The sequence below is a fragment of the Phaseolus vulgaris genome, chromosome 4, assembly GCF_051622355.1.
Source record: "Phaseolus vulgaris cultivar YP4 chromosome 4, ASM5162235v1, whole genome shotgun sequence".
NCBI classification, from domain to species: Eukaryota; Viridiplantae; Streptophyta; class Magnoliopsida; order Fabales; family Fabaceae; genus Phaseolus; species Phaseolus vulgaris.
Window position 1 is genome coordinate 49,054,075 of NC_143501.1, and position 24,342 is coordinate 49,078,416.

The window sequence follows — 24,342 nt, forward strand, 5'->3', positions numbered from 1 at the left end:
AGATACTCTCAGGGCGAGTGACTAGAGGCTAGGGCGCATGAGTTGGCACCCAGGCAGTCATCCCCTGCGTCTGATGCACTTCGAGGAGGGAAGACTTACACGTTGGGATTTCCCTAAGTTGGGTTACAGCGTAAGGCCTTCCATGTGGAGTTGCGCTTAAGTCATAGGTGACACGTGGCAGTAGCACTGAAACTTAAGCTATATAAGCTTTTCTGAAAGCTTAGTGAGGTACGTTTTACACGCACTTGAATCATTTGCTAGCTTACGCATTGTACGCACGAGTGATTTGAGCACCAAAGAGAAGTTAGTTAGAATACAGTTACGCGCCTTCAGAACACCTGAGTCATGGTGTTCGGATATGGAGGTGTTTGGTGTTTTCTGCCTACTGACTTGAGCGTCGGAGTGCAAACGGTTTCAGGTACTCACAAAGGCGAAGGGTGGTGATCTGGAACGAAAAAGAAGGAGTCCTTGATATGCGAAGTCTTAACTACGCACGAAGCACGAACGGTCAACCGGCAGGAACACTGTTCGCCCATTAATTGACGTATTAGTGAATGGAAAATGACCACACCAAAAGAAGTCCTGGGGAAATTTATGGTGGAATTAAGAGCCATAATTGAAGATCAGTTGAAACGACAAATAAGATATGTGTTCTAACAGTTCTATTAAAGAAATAATAATTATCAAATTATATGCAATTATTGTATGCAATATTGTACGATATTGTACCAAACTATATACAATTAATTTAATAATGATAGAATCTCATGATTAGTATCCTACCTAATTATATTGTAATTTGGGGGGAGAAACTCTTATATATTTCCTATACATAGAGTGATGTAAAATACACATAAGAGAATAATAAACATATCTTCTTCTTACCATTTTTTTATCATTTTCTTATAAGTTTCAGTTTCATTCAGTCGATTTCAGACAACCCGGATACAACGTGCCTGTGCCAATGCTGACCTTCATATTTGCAGGTTGATGCCGGAATCGACAGTTGTGGCTTTGTTGTTGGGAAGGGAGATTCTTACCAACATCTTACTTTTGATACTGAAGTAAAGATGTGAATGGGGAATGATGGACAGTGATTAAAGAGAAGATATGGTGCCACACTTGATTTGGTTACTAATACATAACATCTCATCTTTTAGCTTTCTTATTGTATTTGTTTGAGTAATACAACTTTACATACATTACTCTGGGTTGGACAATTTCTTTCATTCCTAATTAGAAATTTAGAATGAAGCCGATTATATCAGAAATCATATAAAAAACATATATAAAAATGTGAAAAAACTGTTTTTATTTGTATTCTAATAAAAAATTACCTATGATTATTTAATTAATATTTTTTTCATACAATAACGCCCAATAAAAAAATTAGGAGGTAAAGTTTGATTGTTTAGGCAAATTCTCCAGGTGTATTTGTACCTTCCTTCTCATCTCAGTTTCTATATTTTTTTTAATTTTAATAATACTCTTTAAGTACGATAGAAAGTATAGTGACGGGTAATAAATGCCAGTAGTGATTAGAGTAAATTTGATGGAGATGATAATAAGTATACTTTTATTTGTTTATTTTTTTCATTTTTTAAAAATCACACAAAATTTAGAAAAAGCAAGATATAATAACAAAATACAAAATTAAAAAATATATCTATATTAAAGATATCAAATATAAATAATCTTCTAGTCAACTCTGACGCGTTCAAATTCAAATGACCTTCAACATTGATATTAGCTTAGATTATTTAAAAATATAAAGTTATTGTTAATTTAGAATTATTTAAAAAAATTAAAACCAAATTTTAAGAGTTAATATGAAGATGCATGCGTGAAGAATTTACCGTTATTTATTTTATATTAGATACATTCGTCCTCACCCGTAGAACTTTCGAGATAAGTGCAGAAGATCAAATTCCATGTCCAAACGCAAATAGAACGTTCCACACACTCACTTCGCCATCCTTATAAAACCCGCCATTACTCTACCCAGATTACATAGCACACCCTTCATTTCTTCGTTTCTCCAAATAGTAATCAACTATCGCAGTTTTGTTTCTTGCACGATGCCGACACGATCAACGGGAGCCATAACACAAGACTGGGATCCAATCGTTCTGCACAGGGCCAAGCCCAAGGCGCAGGACCTCCGTAACCCCAAGGCCGTGAACCAGGCGCTCCGGTCCGGCGCGGAGGTGCTCACGGTCAAGAAGTTCGACGCCGGTTCGAACCGGAAGGCCGGCGGTCCGGCCGTGAACGCGAGGAAGCTAGAGGAGGGGACGGAGCCAGCGGCGTTGGAGCGCGTGGCGGGAGAGGTCCGGCACGCGATCCAGAAGGCGCGTTTGGAGAAGAAGATGAGCCAGGCGGAGCTGGCGAAGCAGATCAACGAGCGAACGCAGGTGGTGCAGGAGTACGAAAATGGCAAGGCAGTGCCTAACCAGGCCGTGCTGGCCAAGATTGAGAGGGTTCTCGGTGTCAAGCTCAGGGGCAAAATCGGAAAGTGAGTTTTCATCTCTCCGTGTTATTCACTGCGATCGATTCATCATCGTCGTCATCACCATCACCAGAACTCGTGTATGCCTTTCTCTGAATAGATGTATGATTTTGAATTTCGAGGGTTTAAGATTTTTAGGAGTGCAAATATTAATGAAATATAGTTGTAAGAAAAATGAAAAAATTATTGTTATTATAAAGTTATAAATAAGAGTTTAAAATAATTTATTTTAATATCATAGTAAAAGGTTAAGAAATTAAAGAAGTTGTTTTTTAAAAGTATTTTGACCAACATATATATATATATATATATATACACAAGGTTAATGTTAATGTTAACAATCTAAAAAATCATAAATGTTATTTGTTTTAAAATCAAAATAAATTTACATATTTATTTTCATTGGAGATTTATATATAAGATAACTAGCCGGGTTTGATAAAATTATAGATAGTAATTTTTTACACAATCAAAGACATCATTTTACAAAATTTCAATTTCTTCATGTTCCACCTTTCAATAAAATTCTTCTCTAACTTTCATCATTTGTAGTATAGTTAAAGAGATTAGCTTCCATTTGTGGTAAATAATAATAAAAAATGGTGCCTTTCTTTGGTTTTTCTGTGCCAATTTATCCAGGAATTTCAACAGCATCAACAGAGCCTTATCAGTGAAGTCTTATCTCACAGTAAAACATAATTTTGAATTCATCAATGTATAAAAAATTAAACTACACATAGTTGAGCATGTACTATGCAGTGTAACATGACCCAATTTTATTAATTTGATGAAGTGCATGTTTAAACTGAAAGCAGAAAGGATATGTTCAAAGCCAAGGAGAATTGTAAATGGGAGTTACAACAGATTTAACTTGCAGATACTTGTGTAGGGCTTCCAATCCAAAATCTCTTCCAAATCCACTCATCTTGTACCCTCCATAAGGAATGTCATTTCCGAAGGCAAAGTAGCAGTTGATCCACACAATGCCTGCACGAATGGACCTTGACACAGTGTTGGCTGTGTCCAAACTCTTGGTCACAATGCCTGATGCTAGACCATACTTAGTGTTATTGGCACTCTTAATTGCATCCTCAATAGTCCTGTTATTTGTTCACATGTTACTTTTGAATTCAGTGCAAATTCAAAGATGTTACTAGGAACACATTCAATCAATCACAGCAACAAGTAAATAAGATTGCAGTAACTTACTTAAACTTCATCAAAACCATCACAGGGCCAAATATCTCCTCCTGCACTATTCTCATGTCCTCCTAAACAAAATATTATGAAAAAGACAATGTGATGGTTAGTGATCCACTTTTTCTAAATGGTAGTGATACTTTGACAACCTGATCCAATATACGATCTTTGATTGATGATATGAAAAAAAAGTTGTTTTTGTTATTTCATAAATTGGTGCAAGATTTAGACCGAAAACTGGTGTAAGTCGTGAATATATCACTTCTCTTTTCTAAAATAATCTCCTTTCATAGTTGGGTGGAGTAAAAGATCCACCTTAACATTGGAGAAAATCGTAGGTTCAATGTAGTAACCCTTGTTTCCCACTCTTTTTCCACCTGTCAAAAGGGTGGCCCCTTCTGTCTTTCCAAGTTCAATATAGGAAAGGATCCTTTCAAATTGCTTCTGGTTAACCTACAACAAGAAAACATTAGCCAAGTACTCTAATTTTTGTTTCAATAATTAGAGTTACTAGAGAACAAATTCGGTATGTTTTTAGAACTAATGCAGATATAACTCTGCTACTACATTCAAACCTGAGGCCCTTGTTGAACTTTAGGATCAAAAGGATCACCAACCACCCAAGCTTTTGCTTTCTCCACCAGTTTCTTCTCAAATTCATCGTAAATTCCTTCTTGAACGAGCACACGGGTACCTGCAACACAGATTTCTCCCTGACAAGACAAAAAAGTTAGAATATTTTCGACCAAACCATGTAAAAAAAACTAGATTTCATGAAGGAAACTCACCTTATTGAATACGAAGCCCAAGAGAGCAAGCTCAGCAGCTTTATTTACATCAGCATCATCAAAAACTATCATGGGTGACTTGCCTCCTAATTCAAGTGAAACTGGTTTCAAATTACTATTAGCTGCAGCACGCATTACTTCACGCCCCACTTCTGTTGAACCTGTAAAGCTTACCTACACATGCACAAATCACAAATTCACAATCAAGCAAATTGCATTGGTTTCACTGCATTTAGATTATGCTACTCTTTTATTATTACTTGAGTACAAATGAGACAAACTCAAAAGATTGGTTTATCTGGGTGATCACCAATTAGTGTTTAGTACATTACAACTTCATTTAGCCAATATATGAGTATACCTTTTTATTCTCAACTCTCAACCAGAGCAATAACTGTTATATGTTAAGAATCACATTAACCTCAGAGCAATAACTGTTATATGTTAAGTATCACAATAGCCCTTTTATTCTATTTGAGGTGAGATTCATAATGTTCACATTTTTTACATTGAAGTGGTTACCTTATCAATGTCCATGTGTGAGCATATTGCAGCACCTGCAGTTAGACCAAATCCAGGTACTACATTAAGTACTCCATCTGGAATTCCAGCCTTCAAAACATGAAAGTAAGGAAAATCAATAACTCAACCTTTAGTAATGAACTTGCCAATGCCATTTGTGAAAGACACATACCAATTTAGATAGATGAGCATAAAACAAGGCTGAGAGAGGTGTTTGTTCAGCAGGCTTGAGGACCATTGTGCAACCTGCAGCCAAGGAAGGACTAACCTTGGCAACAAACATGGTGGTAGGGAAGTTCCAGGGAATAATGTGCCCCACAACACCAATTGGTTCTAGCAAAGTATATGCATGGAGCTCTCTAGAAGCTTTCAAGACCTCCCCGTGGATTTTATCTGCAGCACCAGCATAGTAACGTATGGTATTTGCTGCTGAAGGAATGTCAACAGCCTTACAAAAGTGGTACAACTTCCCAGCATCAAGGGCTTCCAATGCTGCTATTTCATCTATGTTTTGCTCAATTAAGTCTGCCCATTTCATCATAATTCTTGCTCTTTCCTGATATTCAAAACATGTCATAGTTCAATTAGATATAAACATATTCACTAAAATTATGAAAAAAACCTAGAACCTGATGAAGAACTTTGTTACTAATTACAGAAACTAACATATAATGTAACTCAATTTCTTTTTTACAAACAGTTCATAGATAAACCCTTAATAACATATTAAGATATAAGTTTTCCTTAACTCAACTTTATAAAACCGGTTTATAAGATAAAGTTTGCACCCACACTTTTATACAATAAAATGTCCTAATCTCTAATTGATGTGAGATCTTTAACACCCCTCACGCCCAGAGTGACAGCTAGTGCGTGAGATAACATATTATGGGAGATTCGATAATGGCCAAATAGCGGATGGTCTGATAAGTCCAACAAACAGTCGTTAGGATAGGCTCGAATGTCTTTGATACCATATTACAAAGTAGATTTTAAGCCTAACTCTATCTCATAAAACCGGCTAATGAGGTAAAGTTTGCACTCACTTATATACAATGAAATGTCCTAACTTTTAGTTAACTTTTAGTCGACGTGAGATCTCCAATAGATTTTTGAGTTACTTACTTTGAAATAATTTTTTATCTCTAATTGATATGCTTTATGAGTGGAATTGATCAACTTGCAAAAAAAAAATTATGTTTCGTGTTGGATTTTAACAAGTATTGCACTATTTGTTCACATAGTTGAAGTCAAAAAAAAACATTATACGTTGGAGACTCGTGTTCCTTAAACTGAATATATTTGTTCAATGTTGATGTCGTGCACGGTTTGGATCCACATGCTTATTTTGAAAAATCTTCTACTCTACTTTTTGCTGAATGTTCACACTTAAGAGATAAATTATTCAAACTTAACATCTACAATATTTAATCTTCAAGAGACTTGAATGGTTTATACTCAATCATAAAGATATACATATAAAAATTAAAATACGAAAACCAAAACTCAAATAAACAAAAACTATGTAGACTACTTGACTTGAATACACCATGAGTAAAGACAAAGCGTATATTATATTTCGAAAAAATCCATTTTCAAATTCCAAAGGATTCTCTTCCGAGGATTGAATTCCTTAAAAAAATGCACAATTATTTGGATGTTACCTATGCTTCAACTTTAACATGAGTTGGCATACTTTTAATATTGATACATATTCTGTAATTTTCTTCTGTTCTTGTTTTTTCCTTTGTTTGATCAAAAAAATTAATTAATAAGCAATCAATTATTTGTACTAATTAATTAGGTGCTTTCAGTGTTTCTTCTTGATTGAGGGTCTTTTTATTTATTTAGGGACTAATTTTAATATATTATTCTTTAAAATTATTTTAATCAAGAATGTGGGTGATCTCAAACTCATAACATTCAGATTGGTCAATAATAAGTGTACTCTCAACCCATTGTGTTATCTGTCTTTTTCCTTCTATATTTTCTGATATATACTAAAATTTTCATTTTATTTTCTTTGTATCTGATCTTGTTATTGATCTGATTTAATAATAAATGTTGTCTCCTTGTTAAGACTGATTATTCGAAATCTTTAATTTACACTAATACGACATTAATATCTTTAAATACAAAGATTAACAAACAATCTATTCATACACAATATTGGAATTGGTAAATTATGCTTAAAAAAATAATTTTGAAATTGTTATAGTAAAATTTTATAGAATTTATACAAACTTACAATAAATTGACAGTGTATAAACTTTAATTCGTCATAAAGTTAAATTATACATGTGTCAAACACATATGAGATAAGATGACCCGTGACTGAAGGTAGATAATGTCAAACACTAACAATTAATGCATAGATCAGTTCATATTCATTCCAGAAAAAAGTCAAAAACATTAAAGGCCGCAAGAACAAGCCAGAAACTTTATGAATTCAGTTAAAAAAAAAAAAACTCATTACGACAAAAGATCAAATAATTAGTTATTAGTTATTAGTTTAGAAGGTTCTCGATTCATCTCGAAATTGCCATGGAAACTATTTTTGTGTGGCTTTTACATTAAATATTTATGATGTAAAATTAAATAATTTTACTTATATTAAACAGCACACGTGATAAGATGAAAGAGACCCACAGAGAAATGTAAGAACAGAAAAATTCTCTGTAACTGTAGAGAAAGGAGAAGAGCAATGATAACGTACCGCGCCGGGCATGCGAGGCCATGGACCGTGGTCGAAAGCGGCACGTGCCGCTTTCACAGCAACATCAATGTCTTCCTTTCCTCCTTCTGCGATCTTCGCAATCACTTCCTCTGTCCTTGGATCTATTGTCTCAAATTCTTTCCCTGCCATTTTTTTTTTCAATTTTATCAACCACAAAAATAAATATTTTCTAAAATTAATAAATTCTAATTAAGACATTTTATAACATATAAATAAATATAAATTTTATTTTATAAACAAATTATATTAGGTTGATTAAACTTAAATTACATTTCTCAACCTAATATTAAAATTATTTTAAATTTATCAGATAATTATTTATTGAATTTATCAGATTTCTTGTTATTATTCGACTCTATACCCTACATCCTAAACCACTTTCGAGTCAGGCTTAACCTGTAAGATTTTTGTTAGCTTTTGGATATCTCAACTTTCTATATTATTATTGCATTTTCCTTTCCAACTTTTCTTCTCCACCACCAAAATTTCCCACCTTTTCATGTGAAAACAGAGATAGTCACCCATTAAAGATGTTGTGATACATGTGTTTGAATTTTAGTTACAAGATTAAATTGAATGAAAAAAACTATTATAGGTTTAAACTAATTTGCCACAGAATGAGTTTTCATCTCTTCTATCTCTGGAATTGGTGTAGTATATATATATATATATATATATATCATTCGTTTTCACATGAAAGATATAAAAAAACACAGAGAAAACAAATTAGACAGGGATGAACCATTGTTCATATTATTCGATAATTATTCCACCAAGCTTTGCAGTGAAAAAAAATCATATCAGTGGCGTTTGAGCAATTTTGTATTGAAATAAGAAGGTGAGTTAAGAAAAAGTACAGAGAGAAAAGTGGATACAGAAAAGGAAATAATATATGCAGAAAAAGGAGAGTGAAGAACCTGAAAGAGAATGAACAAATTGGCCATTGATGAAGAGTTTGGTGAACTTGATGGAAGGAGTATTGAAGGAAGAAGAAGGTTGGTTGCCATTAGAGAGAGCAGCCATGTTTGTGTGCAGGAGCAATAAAAGAGGAGACAAGACGATTCAGAAGGCAGTGTTTGGACAAAACTCTTTCCAATGGATTCAAGAGAAAAAGGGTCCCTCTTTTATACACACACCAGGCTATGTGACAAGGATCACAATAATAATAGCATTTCAAGGCTTTTTTTTTTTTTTTAACAAAAACTCAAATAATATTTTAAAAAAATATATAAACTCAAGATAAATATTTAGCCTTAAATTATATTTTTTTATAATAAAAAATATTAGTTCTAATAAATTTATTTTTTCTCGAAATTATTTACACCATTGGTATAAGTTTGAAACACAATTTTTTATACATTTGTATTATACACGTGGAAATCCGTATTTTTTCATATCTCTAGACAATGACAATCACTGTAGACACGTCACATCCGAATCAACCCTAAATCTATTTATTTATTTATATATAAAATAAATAATAAATTAATAATATAACTGTTTTTATAAAATTATTTTTTTAATTTCACCGTGATAAGTATAAATTTTAAATAAATTTTATAAGGTTTAGTTAGACTTAAAGTTTAACTTTTAACACGATATTATAATTAATAATATATTATTTCACACATAAATTGTAAGAAAATTAAATTAGATTTAAAATTCAATTCATAACAATTTTTCACTAAAACATTAAATTAATCTATCAAATAAATAATTTTTTAAGCCTCAATGATCAGATTTTTCAAGTTTGGACACTGTTTTATAATACATATATTTTTCTTTCAGTTACTCAGACAACGTAAACTTTTTCTTTCACTAAACGTGTTTAATTTGTCTTTTCCTACTTCATATGAAACCATTTTTCTCTAGAGTTTTCATATTACCAAATATATATCTTTTAAACTTACTTTTTGTAATGCTTTATTAGTGATGTGACACTGATATAAGGATATGAATTTTATTTTGTCTGTTTCAATTACAAATTAAATAATTGCCTTATCATGAATATGTAATTTTTAATATTAATTATTAATAATTTGTAAACTTATCATGGTTTTCATAAATATATTTAATATCATCAATTCCAGTACATAAATATATCATAAGTATATATTTATTAATATAATATTAGTACTTATTTGTTACCATCCGTAAAAAGTATGTAGTAACTTAACATTAAAATAAAATATACTAATAATATTAAATGTGTTTTAAAAATAATTAATGCTTCTAATATAATTATAAAACAGTTTTATAGAACCGATAAACAAACTTTAAAAAGAAAAAGAAAATATAGTAGAAATTATTATTATTATTAGAAAATAAATAAGAAAATATAACGATGACTTAAATTGTACTTAGACTAAGGAGTGAAATTGAAAGAGTTGAAAAGGAAATAAAAAAGGAAAAATAAATAAAATATATGATAATAATTTAACCTGGGACAGTGAAACTACAGTCCACTTCAATAATGAATCAGCGGAGAAAAAGTAAATAAAAATTATATAAAGATGAGAACACAAATAATATAAAATAAAAATAAAAATTATAGTATTATTAAAATAAGAATTTAACATTTTTTATCAATATAAATAAATAAATCCATTAATTAATATTATGATGTGGTCTAAACATTTGTTAGCTTATTAATTAATATTTATAATCTTAAATAAATACATTTAATAACATGAATATCCAATAAATAAGTTTTAATGTATTATAAGTAAAATGGAATGTTAGTATATATTTATTATTTGAGCAATTGGTGTATATTTATTAATATACAAAGCAGTTAATAATAGACTAACATCAATAAAAAAATATAATAACAGCATTGAATAATTGAAAAGTGGACCACACAGGCTAATCAAAATGATCGAATTGAAAATTGGTACAGTAACCAGTCGGGTCACTGTACGAAAAGCAGATAGTTCGTTTGTCATTTTATATCTCTACGGATATTTTATGAGAGGGTTTTTTAGTTTTTTTTTTTCTTTTTCATTTTACGAATTTGATGTGTACCTGTGTGGATGTTGGAGTCTGAATAACGTTGATCCACTTGGTACATAATTCGTTGTCGTGCTGGTAAACTCTTTAGTTTCTCAAACTTTTTTCTCTCTTGTGCACGTTCCGCCGGTTGACAGGGTATCTGCGATTGCACTCCGACGCTCAAGTCAATGTTATTGATTAGTCTATTCACTTAGGAAATTAAAAACGTACATTTTCCCCCTTTCAGAAGTCCATTTTATAAGTTGACTTGGGTCTTCACACTCGCGTGGGCCAGATAACCAGTTGCTAAGACATGTGTAATGGTCTTTAGGTCGTGTGTAGTGGTCTTTATGTCGTGTGTAGTGGCTTCCTGATATTACGTAAGTGTGCTTCGGAGTGTCCTTGACTCATTCAATGCTAGTTGTAACTATTTTCTTGTCACGTATGTAACTATTTTATTACCACGTATTTATTATCTTATATGATTAATTCATGCACTCGGTCGTTCGGGGTCCGGTACATAATGTAATGTAACTATATATGAAAAATACATATATTTAAAACAATGAAAATGAGTAAGTAGTATTTGAAAATACTTTTATTATAAAGAAGTTGTGTGTGTTTTAACCACATTTTATGTTTTTTTAATTTATAAAAAATCACGTTTTTAAATATTTTTTTTATTTATAAAGAAGTTCTGTTTATAAGTATTTATAAAAAAAAATATAAATTAAACCCTTATGCGAATTAGAGTGTGTTTTTTTTTTGTGAGATTTTCAAGTTTTTGGAAAATTGGATGTTTTTAGTTTAGGTTCTTATTTTAGAAAGCTTATTCAAGTGGTAAATCAACTTGTGCTTATCCTTTAAAAGGTGATGTGCTCTTCACTCTTTCTCACCTTGCTCATTTGAATTTATTTATTTTTACTTTTTGTCTTATTTCTTTAATTGGAGACAACAAAAGAGAAAATTACTAATGTGTATAAGAAAAGAGAAAACTGAATAAATAAGTGAACCTTAAAATCATGAAATAGAAACTAATTTTTAGAAATCAAAATAATTAGTTACAATAGTAACTAAATTAGAGACAATTTTAGAAACTAAATAAAAAATTAGTTTTTAAATTAGTTTCTATTATTGTTAAATAGTTTCTAAATTGGTATCTAATTAGTAACCAAGATTTTAGAGACCAAATTTAGAAACTAAATAATTGGTAGTTAAAACATTGGTTGCTAATTAGATACCAATTTAGAAACTATTTAACAATAATATAAACCAATTTTTTATTTAGTTTCTAAAATGTCTCTAATTTAGTTACTATTGTAACTAATTATTTTGGTATCTAAAAATTGGTTTTTTTATTTCATGATTTTCTTGTAGTGTACGTAATGTACATGATTTTTTTGTAAGAAACATTTTTCTTTTCTATTTCTTGTGTATAACTCTCTACGTTTTTGTATATTCTTTAAACAATTACATTTAGAGAGTTAAATCCTTATACTTGTATGTTGTATGTTCTTTAAACAGTTAAATTTAGAGAGTTAAATCCTTATAGTTGTACTCTGATGAAATAATATAAAAAATTATATTATTTGTATGGATAAAAAATATATTAAGTGTTTGACTGGTCCATTGATTGAGCATTGAGTTGAGTTTACCCACTAATTCGTCTTTTTCTGTGTTATCATTTATTTTTTTATTTATAGAGACTGAACTTGCTCTTCTTCTACATATGCATTCTCATAATTTAAGACTTAATAAATAAGAAAGGTTTACTTTTTCTTTGCTAAATTCAAAGCCCCATAAATAAGAAATAACGTGGCCTTTGCGTTGTGTTTCTTGTAACCACAATAAAGTGCTTCGAACAAAACGTGATTTCCCATTTTTTTTATTCTCATTGTATTGCCATATTCTTCAACGTGTTCCTCCAACCCATATACTTCAAAGAATTTTAAAGAAAATAAAATTATCGAGAGAATTTTAAAATTATGTTGCATAATGAAATGTAATTTCAGCTCATATACACAAAAGTCTTATTATCTTGACACAATTTTTTTACATTAAGTTAACTATTTATCTATTTTATTAATTTTATAAAATTTTATCTATTTTTATAATTATTCCTATCGAAAATATGTTAAGAAGAGGGTCATGTATTCCTTATGAGAATAAGCCTTCAGTTGATCTTTGAATGTGAGAGAAGGTTTGATGTTTAAGTTAGTAGGAACACGATAACAGTGTATTGTGCTATATATGTGTTATAGAATATGAAATAGATCGAATTGTAATTCCTAAATAAATAATGAATATATAGGTTGATCAGGTGGTGTCCTTAACAGACCTCTTATGTAACTACTATTCGACTCTTGAATAGTCATTTTCCTTTTAAGACCCATTAATTAGATCAGTTTTTCTTTGATTGTCTTTTATGATGAATAAAGACTCGGTTACGATCTCGTATATTTGTCCCAAGTTAACAACCGTATCCGGTCTTTGATGAGATAGAGATAGATACAATAATTAATCTATAAAATTATCATATTTTGATAAAAAAAATCATAAATTATTAAGTTAAACAACTCAATTCACCCAAAAGTTTAAAATTATTGTTTATAAAGAAAAAGAAAATATTTTAACAAATTTTTATCTATTCAAAACGCATAATAATAGATTAAAGAACTACGGTTCTAATTTAATATTTTTTTATAGTGATTTTTTTTAAAAGAAATTACGTGGATTAACAAGTCAACCTAACTCAACAGAGTTAACCAACTAAATTGAGTCTACTTTTTGACTTATTATAAAATAATTTTTTTTTTAATCCAACTTGATTGAAATTTGTGATAGAGTGAACTAATACACAAATTTAGACTAATTTTTTTTTATCAGATTTATTTTATAAGTATTATTTCCACATGTATTATAAATATTGTTGTTGCATTGTAATTATTAAGAATAAAGAGAAACATTTATTTTGACTTTTTTTCTTTGTAAATGATTATTGCATTTTATATTACTCAAGTCAATGACCTAACTCATTCACTTATAATTAAATTAGTGTCTAGTGGAACACCTGGTTCTGACATAGGAGCCTAGGCAGTAAGAATACTTGTTAAAATTATGATAACTAATATTAAATATTAATTTATAAGTTTTTATTAATAAAAACAAATATTTATATATTAATAATTTTTATTTTATAAAATAAAATCTAATTTAATTAATATAATAACAAATTGTTTTTTATTTTTAAAACTAATTAATATTTATTGCTTTTGTTATAATGATGTATAGACTAAAGTTTTAAAGTTATATAAAAATTGTTTTTTATTCATTGATGCTGTACAAGAATTTCAACTCATAAACATATAATATATTCCATTTTTATACTACCATCCAATTATAATTAATTACATATAATAATTTTTTGTTTTTTAAAAATGTGTAACAAATTATAATAAAATGTTTTTTTATTAATTGGAAATGTACAAATTTTAAAACCACAAGGCAAAATATATGTGTATATAGTGTGGTAGTTGAAAGTAGGTCCAAAAAAAGCTCAGAATAATAACCTGTTGAAATTTAAGATGACACTTTTCTAGCATATTGTTACAACCTATTTTTTTCTTTTTCTAGCAAAGTGTCCCTTATTTATTTGTATATCTCACGACAAATAATGAGCACAAAAAATTAATTTAAACTTTTTTGTTATGTTTTTAGGAAGAACATTTATAAAAAATATATTTCTATTTTTTAATCACTTTATTTTATTTTGTGTTTACTAAAATTTAAAATAGTTTTCCATGGGCCTCGAGATCCATTTTTGTGATAAAGGGTATTGTGTTTGTTCTTTTATATTATTATTCTTTCTTAACCTTTTACGCTGCTATATGAAAAAATAATTATTATCAATTTTATAATTATTATCAATTTCTTAACCTCTTATATTTTTTACTATTTTAATTACTTATATTATGGAAAAAAAATTAATAAAATTGTTTGAAGTAAGATAAGATGCATAAATGTATTTTTCTCATATATTAAAATGTAGATTTTTAAGTAATGATATGTAGTGATTTTTATAAACAAATTTTAATTTTAATTTTTTTAATTAGGCACCGAAAAAAAAAAAGTTATGGTAATTTTAAAAATATATGTGAAGCATAGGAGTGTAGGTATCAACAATCCAATCACATGGGCACAGAGAAATGTAGAGGCACACCATGTGTTCGGCCTATGGCGTGTTTGGTTACAGAATGCTGACTCACTGGCCCAATATGAGCCCACAATTTACAGACTAAGACACTTCCTCTTACCCTATATTATTGCTTCCTTTTTATTTTTTTCTTAAAAGAAAGTATTAGATAAGTGCTGAGGAATATGTTATTATTATTATTATTATTATTATTATTATTATTATTATTATTATTATTATTATTATTATTATTATTATTATTATTATTATTATTATTATATTGATGTTGTTGTGGTTGTTGTTGTTATTGTTATTGTTATCGAACGAGATTTGAACTAAGAGAACGATCATCTTCTTTAATAGCCGGTCGGGTGGTCTACCGGACTCTTTGTTATTATGTGTCAATTAAGAATGTATTACTTAGTGCTTGATAATTGATTAGTCTTGTTAATCATCTTTGAGTGTGATGGTTTCGGCCGATCTTAACCGAATATTAGGCCTCCTTTTAGTTGTATGGATCCTTTCTTCACTTTCATATTATGTGATTTGAAAGTCATAATTTATATAAAAATAAACATTTCGATTGTCCACTTCAAAATTCATTTTTTCATATTTTTTTTACTATACAACTTAGAAGTCATCTTCTGATAAAATAAAACTTTCAAATTATATAATTCGAAAGTGTTTTCTAAATTATACAATTTGTAATTTTTTATTTATTTTTTGCGTAGAAAACCTTTCAAATTATACTATTTAAAGTTATTATTGAAGACTGAAAGAGCTTGCATCGTGATATGTTGTTGACTTCCTAAATGGAGAAAGCAGAAGAGATAGAAAAAATAGGACTAATGACAACAACTTAGAAAGAGATGACAAAGACTAACAACATTTTTTACTTTTACACCCATTAGAGGTGCAGGAATAAATATCCACCCCGAATTGGGTTGAGACGGTCTAATTTAGAAAATGGGATGTTAAAATGTTGGGAGTTTCTTTCTTCACTCTTACGTTTTTCTTCCTGCACCTATATAATTTTTAAAATTCTAAAACCAGTCTTGACTTTTTTATTTGAAAAAAGGCATTTGCATTTTTTGAATTACGGATTTCTTAATCCAAAATCATACTATGGATTACTAGACTCACAAACCCAGAAGATGTACGGATGCACTAATTTGGGAGTTTTGTGGATTCAATATTTTGGAAGTAAAAAAAAAAAAGTGTGGATTCCCTGTTTTGTAAACCTAGCGGTCTGCACTATCTGGAATCACAACATATGTACTGTGGAAACGAAAATCCACAATAAAAACAAAACTATATATTTGAAAAAAAAAAAAAAATACTTACCTTCTTCTCCAAACAGAGAACTGCCATGACAAACCATCAAACCACTACCAAGTCGTTAGAATTACCACCAAGAAAAACATCTTCATGTGCCAAGAGATGAAGTAGCGCCACCATTAAGAGAGCAGTGCAGTCTGTGTGCAAAGGAAGAAGAAATAGTAGAGTGTGGGTGTTGTGTGCATTTTAGGGTTTTTAGAAAATATTAAGGATAGGTTTATCTTTGCATAACATTATGGGATGCAGAAAGAAAAACGTAAAGGTGCAAAAAGAAACTTCCTAAAATGTTTTAAGTGCAATTTTTTCTGAAAAAAAAGCCCAAGTCATAGCTGCTGCCACGACGTCGTTTCTGCTCTCAAATGTTATTTCAACAAGACCAATCAATACTTTTTTTTTACTATAAAATTTTAACACAAATTAAAAAGAAAATAAGAGAGTAATGAATGCAATGGTTTAATAATGAATTAAACCTTTTCACAATTATAGAAAATGAATTATATTGAGTCTAGAATTAGGTTATAACTTATAAGGTGAAAGTGGTTTTGTTTTATCATACCTAACACTCTCCAAAGCACGTGAGACTCAAACATGCATTGACTTCAAAAACTTTGAAGGATTATCATTTTTTTTAATATATTATTCCATCTTTAATTACTTACACAATTTATCTATTAAAAAAAATAAAAAAAATAAAAAGATAGAATAAATGGCCATTATCAACCTTTTAAATTTCAAAAATTAAATAATAATTTAGTTAGGTAGATATGATGACATATTAACCATAATACCGAAAAAATGGTTGATGTGATTATTAGGCTGATGAAATAAATTTTCCTTATTTTAAAATGGTTAAAAAGGACATCTCATCATCTCTGTGTATTTTAGTAGAAAAATATACAATCATTTAACAATTTTATTATGATATAATAATAACTATTTGAGTCCACAATACATACATATAAATCATAGTTATCAAATAGTTGTATGTTTGATAATGGGAAAAGTTTTATTTTAACACCTCAACAATAACATTTGATAAACAATTATAATAGTATAATAATATTTCAAATTAAAAAATAAAATAAATATAACTAAAATAATAATTTACAAGTGTGTAAAATGTATGTATTTTACTATATGAGGTGTTAAAGTATCAAACCCTTGAGATTGAGATTGTCTCATGTTTTCAATATAAAATAAGTATTATTCATGATTAGTTATAGTGGAAAAATCTAAGCTAATGGTTGGTTATCACTTTTTTTTCCATAGAAAATATTCCAATCTGAAACTTAATTTAAGGATATTAATTTCAGTTTCACTTGGATAAATTATATATTGGGTTAAAATTTGTATATATTCTATATTATATGACTTTATCTTTTAACAGTATTTTGATATATAATTTATTGTTTATGTAGATGGAAAAAGGGCTTATTTGTGAGTGCAGGATTTGTGTTTTTTTTTTTTTTAAATGCAAAGAAAGCATGGGAAAACTACAGTAGCACATGTGCATTCTCTGTATTACTTTTATTTTTTACATAAAACGTTTGAAGAAACCTAAACCTATTATCTGTTTAAAATAATGGATTATTCTTATATTTTTAATTAATAATTAATGTTTCATTGTCTTTAAATACTTACAACATCGATTATTCATGTTTTTTTCAATGTCGTGGTGCTCATAATCGATGTTATGATACTTTTATAATGAAAAATAATCGTTATTCATGTTTCTTTTAGGATCATAGATTATAGATACGTCATAATTGATTCTTATTTTTTTTTTACTTGATAGTGTTATTTGTTAGGTGCATATTGGATTATTTTGTTTAATATCCTATTTCATGTTTTTTTAAATAAGACATTAAATAATTTAGATTTATATTTATTTATGTATGAAAAATTTATTTATGTCAGATTTTTTATTTAAATAAAATATTAAATAATTCATATTTTGTATTTATTTAAAATTTTAAATAATTTAAAATTTTTATTTATTTTTATTTTTTTAATTAGGACATTAAATAATTTGGAATTTGTTTTTTTTTAAATAAGACACTGAATAATTTAGAATTTATATTTATTTAAGATTTTGAATAATTTAATTTAATTTTTTTTCAATTTTTTTAAATGGAGCATTAAATATTTAGATTTGTATTTATTTAAGATTTTGAATAATTAAGAAATTTTATTTATTTTATATTTTTATTTAAATAGGAAATTTACTAATTTAGATTTGATATTTATTTAAGATTTTGAATAATTTAAATTTTTTATTTATTTAATATTTTTTTAAATAGGACATTAAATAATTTAGATTTATAAAATTTGTGGTAGTACTTGATTTGTAAAAAGTGTAGATTTTAAAAAAATTTATGAGTAAAATTTGTTTGCAAACATGTGATACTACTTGATGGGATATTAATTATTCTCCAATTTACATGAGACTTAAATCATATAAACTCAAAAAAACAAGGATTTGACAAATAAATAATACAAAATACACTAACACAAACAGTATTGATTAATCTCCTAATTAAGGTGATATGTGAGTCATTAATTTAGCTTCAAGCTACTTGTTTAAAAAAGGAAGTTTGATGATTTATTTTAACTTGAAAGAAAGAGCAGTTTTATTCTACATGATTTTGAAATGTCAATTGTGTACTAACAGAGACTTCACAGCCATAACCAATTTTTTTGAGTTTTTGTAAATTATTTGATTCAGGGAAAGGAAAACAAAACAAATCTGACATCAGAAGTTGAAAAGTAGGTGAGAAATGATATTTGTATTAATATATTATTATACATATTTTATTTTATCAAGATTAATAATGTAAGATTGAATGAAATTATGAAATTGAAATTAAACATGTGGGGTTTAATCTCATATATCAGACAAACTATAATCATACTGTCATAGATTATATCAGTATCTGATTCTTAAAAAAATTCTTCCAACCAAAGATCATGTGAAAAAAAAAAGGTTTTCAAGGTTTTTTGCATGATTTGTATTCCCACAAATTCTGACTCTTCTGTGGCATTGAATGTGGAAAATGCAAAGGGAGAAAAAGGGGTTGAAATGCATGCATTAGGGAAGGTCTATTGTTAGCAAAGTTAACAGTTATGCTATCCAACTTTTTCAGCTACCCACCATATGATCCTCCTTAACAAACAAACCAGCCCACTAACACCATCATATATAGCACCAATAAACTTATGCAAATGCAAACTCACAAGTGAGATACAAATGCACGTGTGTTTGTGCTAATACATATAAATAACTGCTGTGTTGTGCCTCTTCTCCATAGCCAACAACTCTCAAATCACTCCACAAACTTGGTTGGTGCTTAGCAGATCAGACAGTGAAGTGGATAAGGATGGCAAGTCTCAACACTGGCTCCAGCCCCTCAGAATCCTTTGACCAGATTCCAACAGTAAAGTTTACCAAGCTTTTCATCAATGGAGAATTTGTGGATTCTGTTTCAGGTTCCAGTTACTTTCCTCTATCCTACTGAATCAGTAGATGTTTCACTGTTAGTGACTGAATATTCCATATACTACCACTCTAAAGTTTTTTGTGTTTTACATTTTTGTTTGACTAAAAACCTTCATGGATGATAACCGTGTGACTTTTATAACAACTATTAACAATGTTTTCTAGTTAGTTGATTATGTTTTATAGTTATAGTGTGTATGAATTAAAATGTTTAACATACACATATTTTTAGATAAAACCAATGATTAGACTACTGACAGAGAAATATGTTTTAGATTCATGGTATCCACACAATACAACAGTGAACTGATACAAATTATGATTCCTTCGTTTTCATGTTTTAACAATTAAATCGGCCTATTAAAACTTCTATGCATTTGGAACTGTTTGGAAAAACAAAAGGAAAAACGTTTGAGACTGTTGATCCAAGAACAGAAGAAGTGATTGTTGAAATAGCAGAGGCTTCCAAAGAAGATGTTGATATTGCTGTGAAGGCTGCACGTGAAGCATTTGATATTGGTCCATGGCCACGCATTCCCGGTGCTGTAAGTTCATATCTTCACCTATCTTTATTTCAATTATAATTAACAATTAAGTTTTCAACATAGAAATTGCATGTTCAGCCTTACTCATGACAATGGTTGAAAACAGAAACTTAATTGTTTTCATACAAATGCTCTACAAACTATTCTAGCCTTTTGTTTATTTATTCAATTATGTTAGCAGATTACAATGTCAAATTCCTCTACATCTCTCCTTTGAGGTGAATTTCTGTTGAATGGGAGGAAAAAATTATATGAAATTGATTTTGCAAAAGGTTTGAGTTTTATCTAACTATAACTTCTGAGTAATAATAATGAAAATGTCAACTCTAAAATTTTTTACACATGCTGAACACAGTACTGTTCTCAAACAGTAGCAACATTAACTAACTTGTTATGATCATGGATGTTGGACAGGAAAGAGCCAAGATTATGCTGAAATGGGCACAACTAATTGAACAGAATGTAGAAGAAATAGCAGCATTGGACACTATTGATGGAGGAAAGCTATTCAGTTGGTGTAAGGCTGTGGATGTTCCTGAAGCCTGCAACATCCTACGTTACTATGCTGGGGCTGCTGACAAAGTTCATGGAAATGTGTTCAAAACATCTCGTGACCTCCACTTGTATTCTCTTATGGAACCTGTTGGTGTTGTTGGTCACATTATCCCTTGGAATTTCCCTACTATCATGTTCTTCGCCAAGGTCGCCCCGGCCTTGGCTGCTGGTTGCACCATGGTCATCAAGCCTGCTGAGCAAACACCTCTCTCATCACTCTTCTATGCTCATCTTGCTAAGTTGGTATGGTTAATACATTGATTTAGTTGCTTATCAAACATAGCTAAAGTAACATTTGGTAGACATTTTAAAATGAGACAAAAACATAACATGTTGGATATCTCTGTCTTGTGTGTCTTGTGATATGACCAAAATAACATGATTGGGAGACAATCTTCCTTCATATTAGAAATCTCACATTGTTTAGTAATATACTGATATATATGGACTTAGCTATAGAAAAATGTTACTTTGATATGCAAATTGAAAGACATCAGTTTATAAATGTGATTTGACCAATACAATTTTGAAATTAATTTTCAATTTCAGCAAAAAAATAATTTTCATTTTAATTGTAATCTGTTGCATTTGGCTATATCACTAATTAACATCATCTCAAATATAACACGGGTGATGTTATATGTTTGGTACACCTTAAAAATAGAACATGGTGTTACAAAAGAGGTATATGTTGATTCCACACCCTTTTAGTGGAATCAAAACTTTGGGCCAAATGCTACCTTAAGAACATTAGCATGTTTGGTTTGTTAGTATCAACTATAATTCGTACATGGATGAACATGAATACATATTTTCCTTTTTCATGAAGGCTGGTATCCCAGATGGAGTGCTCAATGTAGTACCTGGATTTGGCTCAACTGCAGGGGCTGCAATAAGCTCACATATGGACATTGATGCGGTAATTTGAGTGTTAAGTTTATATCATTGATTAAGTTGAGGGGTATTTCCTTTGCCACCAACTTCTAAGGTGTGTTGTGATTGTTATATTACAGGTTAGTTTTACAGGTTCAACAGAAACAGGTCGTAAAATAATGCAGGCTGCGGCATTGAGCAACTTGAAACCTGTTTCTCTTGAATTAGGAGGAAAGTCGCCAGTTTTGATTTTTGAGGATGCTGATATAGATAAAGCTGTTGATCTTGCTCTCTTTGGCATCCTACACAACAAGGTAAATTTTCTTCCATGGAAATTTTGTACCATAGAAAAACATAGACTTATTCTGTTTGAAACTCTAATTTTCAGGGAGAAATCTGTGTTGCATTCTCTAGAGTTTTTGTCCAGGAAGGGATATATGATGAATTTGAGAAAAAGATAGTCGAGAAGGCTAAAACTTGGGTAGTAGGAGACCCTTTTGATCCAAAAGTTCAACAGGGACCCCAAGTAAGATTACTCAAAATTGGCACAAAACAACTTTCTTTACATAGCATTTGAGGCATATTCTACTTCAATCTTCATGTAATAGTTTAAAAAACACACACACATACAATTGTTAATGTAGTTCTTCCCTGACATGATTTTATACTGCAGACTTGTAAGGAACAGTTTGATAAAATTCTTTCCTATATTAAGCATGGAAAGAGTGAAGGAGCCTCACTGTTGACTGGGGGTAAGCCAGTGGGCAACAAGGGATACTATATTGAGCCAACCATTTTTACCAATGTTAAGGTGTATTTCAGTTCTACAAAAAGCAAGAAATAAGTTATCTTTGTCATAATTGAACCACCAATCTTAACTTCTTTCTTCTTTATGAAAATTCATATTTAGGAGGACATGCTAATTGCACAAGAGGAAATATTTGGACCTGTGATGACACTTTCTAAGTTCAAGTAAGTCATCTAATATTCCTTTTCACTTACAATAAGAGAAAAAAAACTTGTTATTGTGCAACTGAATGTTAAACCAAGTGTGGTATGCATGAAACAGCACCATTGAGGATGCAATTAAGAAAGCCAACAGCTCCAAATATGGCCTAGCAGCAGGGATTGTGACCAAGAACTTGGATATTGCCAACACTGTATCAAGGTCCATCCGTGCAGGCATCATTTGGATCAACTGCTTCTTTGCATTTGATATTGACTGCCCTTTTGGAGGGTATAAGATGAGTGGATTTGGAAGAGATTATGGACTTGAAGCACTTCATAAGTATCTTAAAGTTAAATCTGTTGCAACTCCTATTTACAATTCTCCTTGGCTTTGAAACTTCCATCTCTGTGTGTTTGTAAACACTAAAAACATACATCATTTCAATCAACAACTTAATGCTTCCATTTTTCCCTTTTAGGAGGAAACAACGGATGTTTTAGATATTATCTTAGCAATAATATAACTTTAAAGCTTGTGTGATGCTCCACTTTGAAGAACAACACTGGTAATGCTAAATGTTTGTTAAATCAGGACAATAGTTTGCATACTTCCTCATAAATTACTCTAAAATAGAAGAAAAATAAGGTGACAATATGTATTTGATAAAATCGTTAACTTCAAAACTAGGTAAAACTCTTGCATTAAAATCATTACTGATACTGTTGTCCATAATACTCATTGTAGAAACGTATAATATAAATATTCAGGGAAGTGGTTACCCACATGGAATCTGGCCAAGGGTTGAGTGGAAAATGAGAGAGTAGACACAAAAAATTACAGATAGAATCACAAGTTTCCAAAGCCTTGCCTTAAACTACCTCTTTCTTCACAAGTAGTGTAGAGCTGGAAGGATCAGCAAATTGAACAGAAAATGATCTATAGAGGTTATCTAGCTCATCCTTTGCAGTTCCTTTGTCAAAATTCAGAGAGTAAGTGTATGGATTATAAGGGAGTTGTAGGGGTGATGCAGACTCAAACAACTTCTTCTTCTCTTTCTTGAGCTTCATCCACAACACTTTCCACCTCAGTTTACTTGATATACAATTCACATGCTCAATCTCATTGCAACAACATCTTCCTGATTGGATGATGTTTCTCTTGCATGAATGACAACAATTTCTCAAATCCATGGATTTACTAGAACTAATAGTTCAAGTGTTCTCAACACTGTATGCACATAAGTTCAGTTAGAAGTGAGGGGACTTTGAACATAATTATAAGCACATGGTTTTTGAATTTGAGACAAGGGAATTGGCCACTGTCTAGGACACTACTTTTTTTCCTTTTTAGGTTTCCTAGAATGTTGTTGTTCACCGACCAAGTATTAAAAACTACTCATAGAACCTCAAGTGAGCAAAAAATATAACATCTATAATCAAAACCACCCTACCCCAGAACCTAAGCCACCAAATGTTTCTTCCTAGATTATGTGGATCAGAATATCTTATCATACTTTGTAATGTGTAACTTGGCACATGATGCACATGACATACTGCATCCTATTGCCTTGTGGAGCTGCTTATGGAGCAACTTGCCATGTGAACTTATGTTCTTTTTCTTCTTTTGGAGCATCATTGGTATATTTTTTTA

The 24,342-nt window shown here is 29.9% G+C and overlaps 3 protein-coding genes across 3 annotated transcripts; 2 read left to right on the forward strand and 1 right to left on the reverse strand.

Annotated features, from left to right (window-relative positions):
* Positions 1-1,836: 1,836 nt before the first annotated feature.
* MBF1C (multiprotein bridging factor 1C) lies at positions 1,837-2,739 on the forward strand. Its single transcript, XM_068647286.1, has one exon. The coding sequence runs from the start codon at positions 2,079-2,081 to the stop codon at positions 2,514-2,516; it is 438 nt and encodes a 145-aa protein (XP_068503387.1). The 5' UTR covers positions 1,837-2,078; the 3' UTR covers positions 2,517-2,739.
* Positions 2,740-3,189: 450 nt separating this feature from the next.
* Positions 3,190-8,900, reverse strand: LOC137838064 (aldehyde dehydrogenase family 2 member C4). Its single transcript, XM_068647285.2, has 9 exons — positions 8,671-8,900; positions 7,733-7,875; positions 5,189-5,572; positions 5,017-5,106; positions 4,495-4,668; positions 4,282-4,419; positions 4,022-4,159; positions 3,716-3,777; positions 3,190-3,606 (listed from the first exon to the last, which is right to left on the reverse strand). The coding sequence occupies exons 1-9, from the start codon at positions 8,774-8,776 to the stop codon at positions 3,333-3,335; spliced, it is 1,509 nt and encodes a 502-aa protein (XP_068503386.1). The 5' UTR covers positions 8,777-8,900; the 3' UTR covers positions 3,190-3,332.
* A 10,290-nt stretch (positions 8,901-19,190) lies between these two features.
* On the forward strand, positions 19,191-23,239 carry LOC137838066 (aldehyde dehydrogenase family 2 member C4). The gene is made up of 9 exons (XM_068647287.2): positions 19,191-19,760; positions 20,173-20,315; positions 20,730-21,113; positions 21,700-21,789; positions 21,884-22,057; positions 22,132-22,269; positions 22,417-22,554; positions 22,654-22,715; positions 22,813-23,239. The coding sequence occupies exons 1-9, from the start codon at positions 19,652-19,654 to the stop codon at positions 23,084-23,086; spliced, it is 1,512 nt and encodes a 503-aa protein (XP_068503388.1). The 5' UTR covers positions 19,191-19,651; the 3' UTR covers positions 23,087-23,239.
* The last annotated feature ends 1,103 nt before the right edge of the window (positions 23,240-24,342 follow it).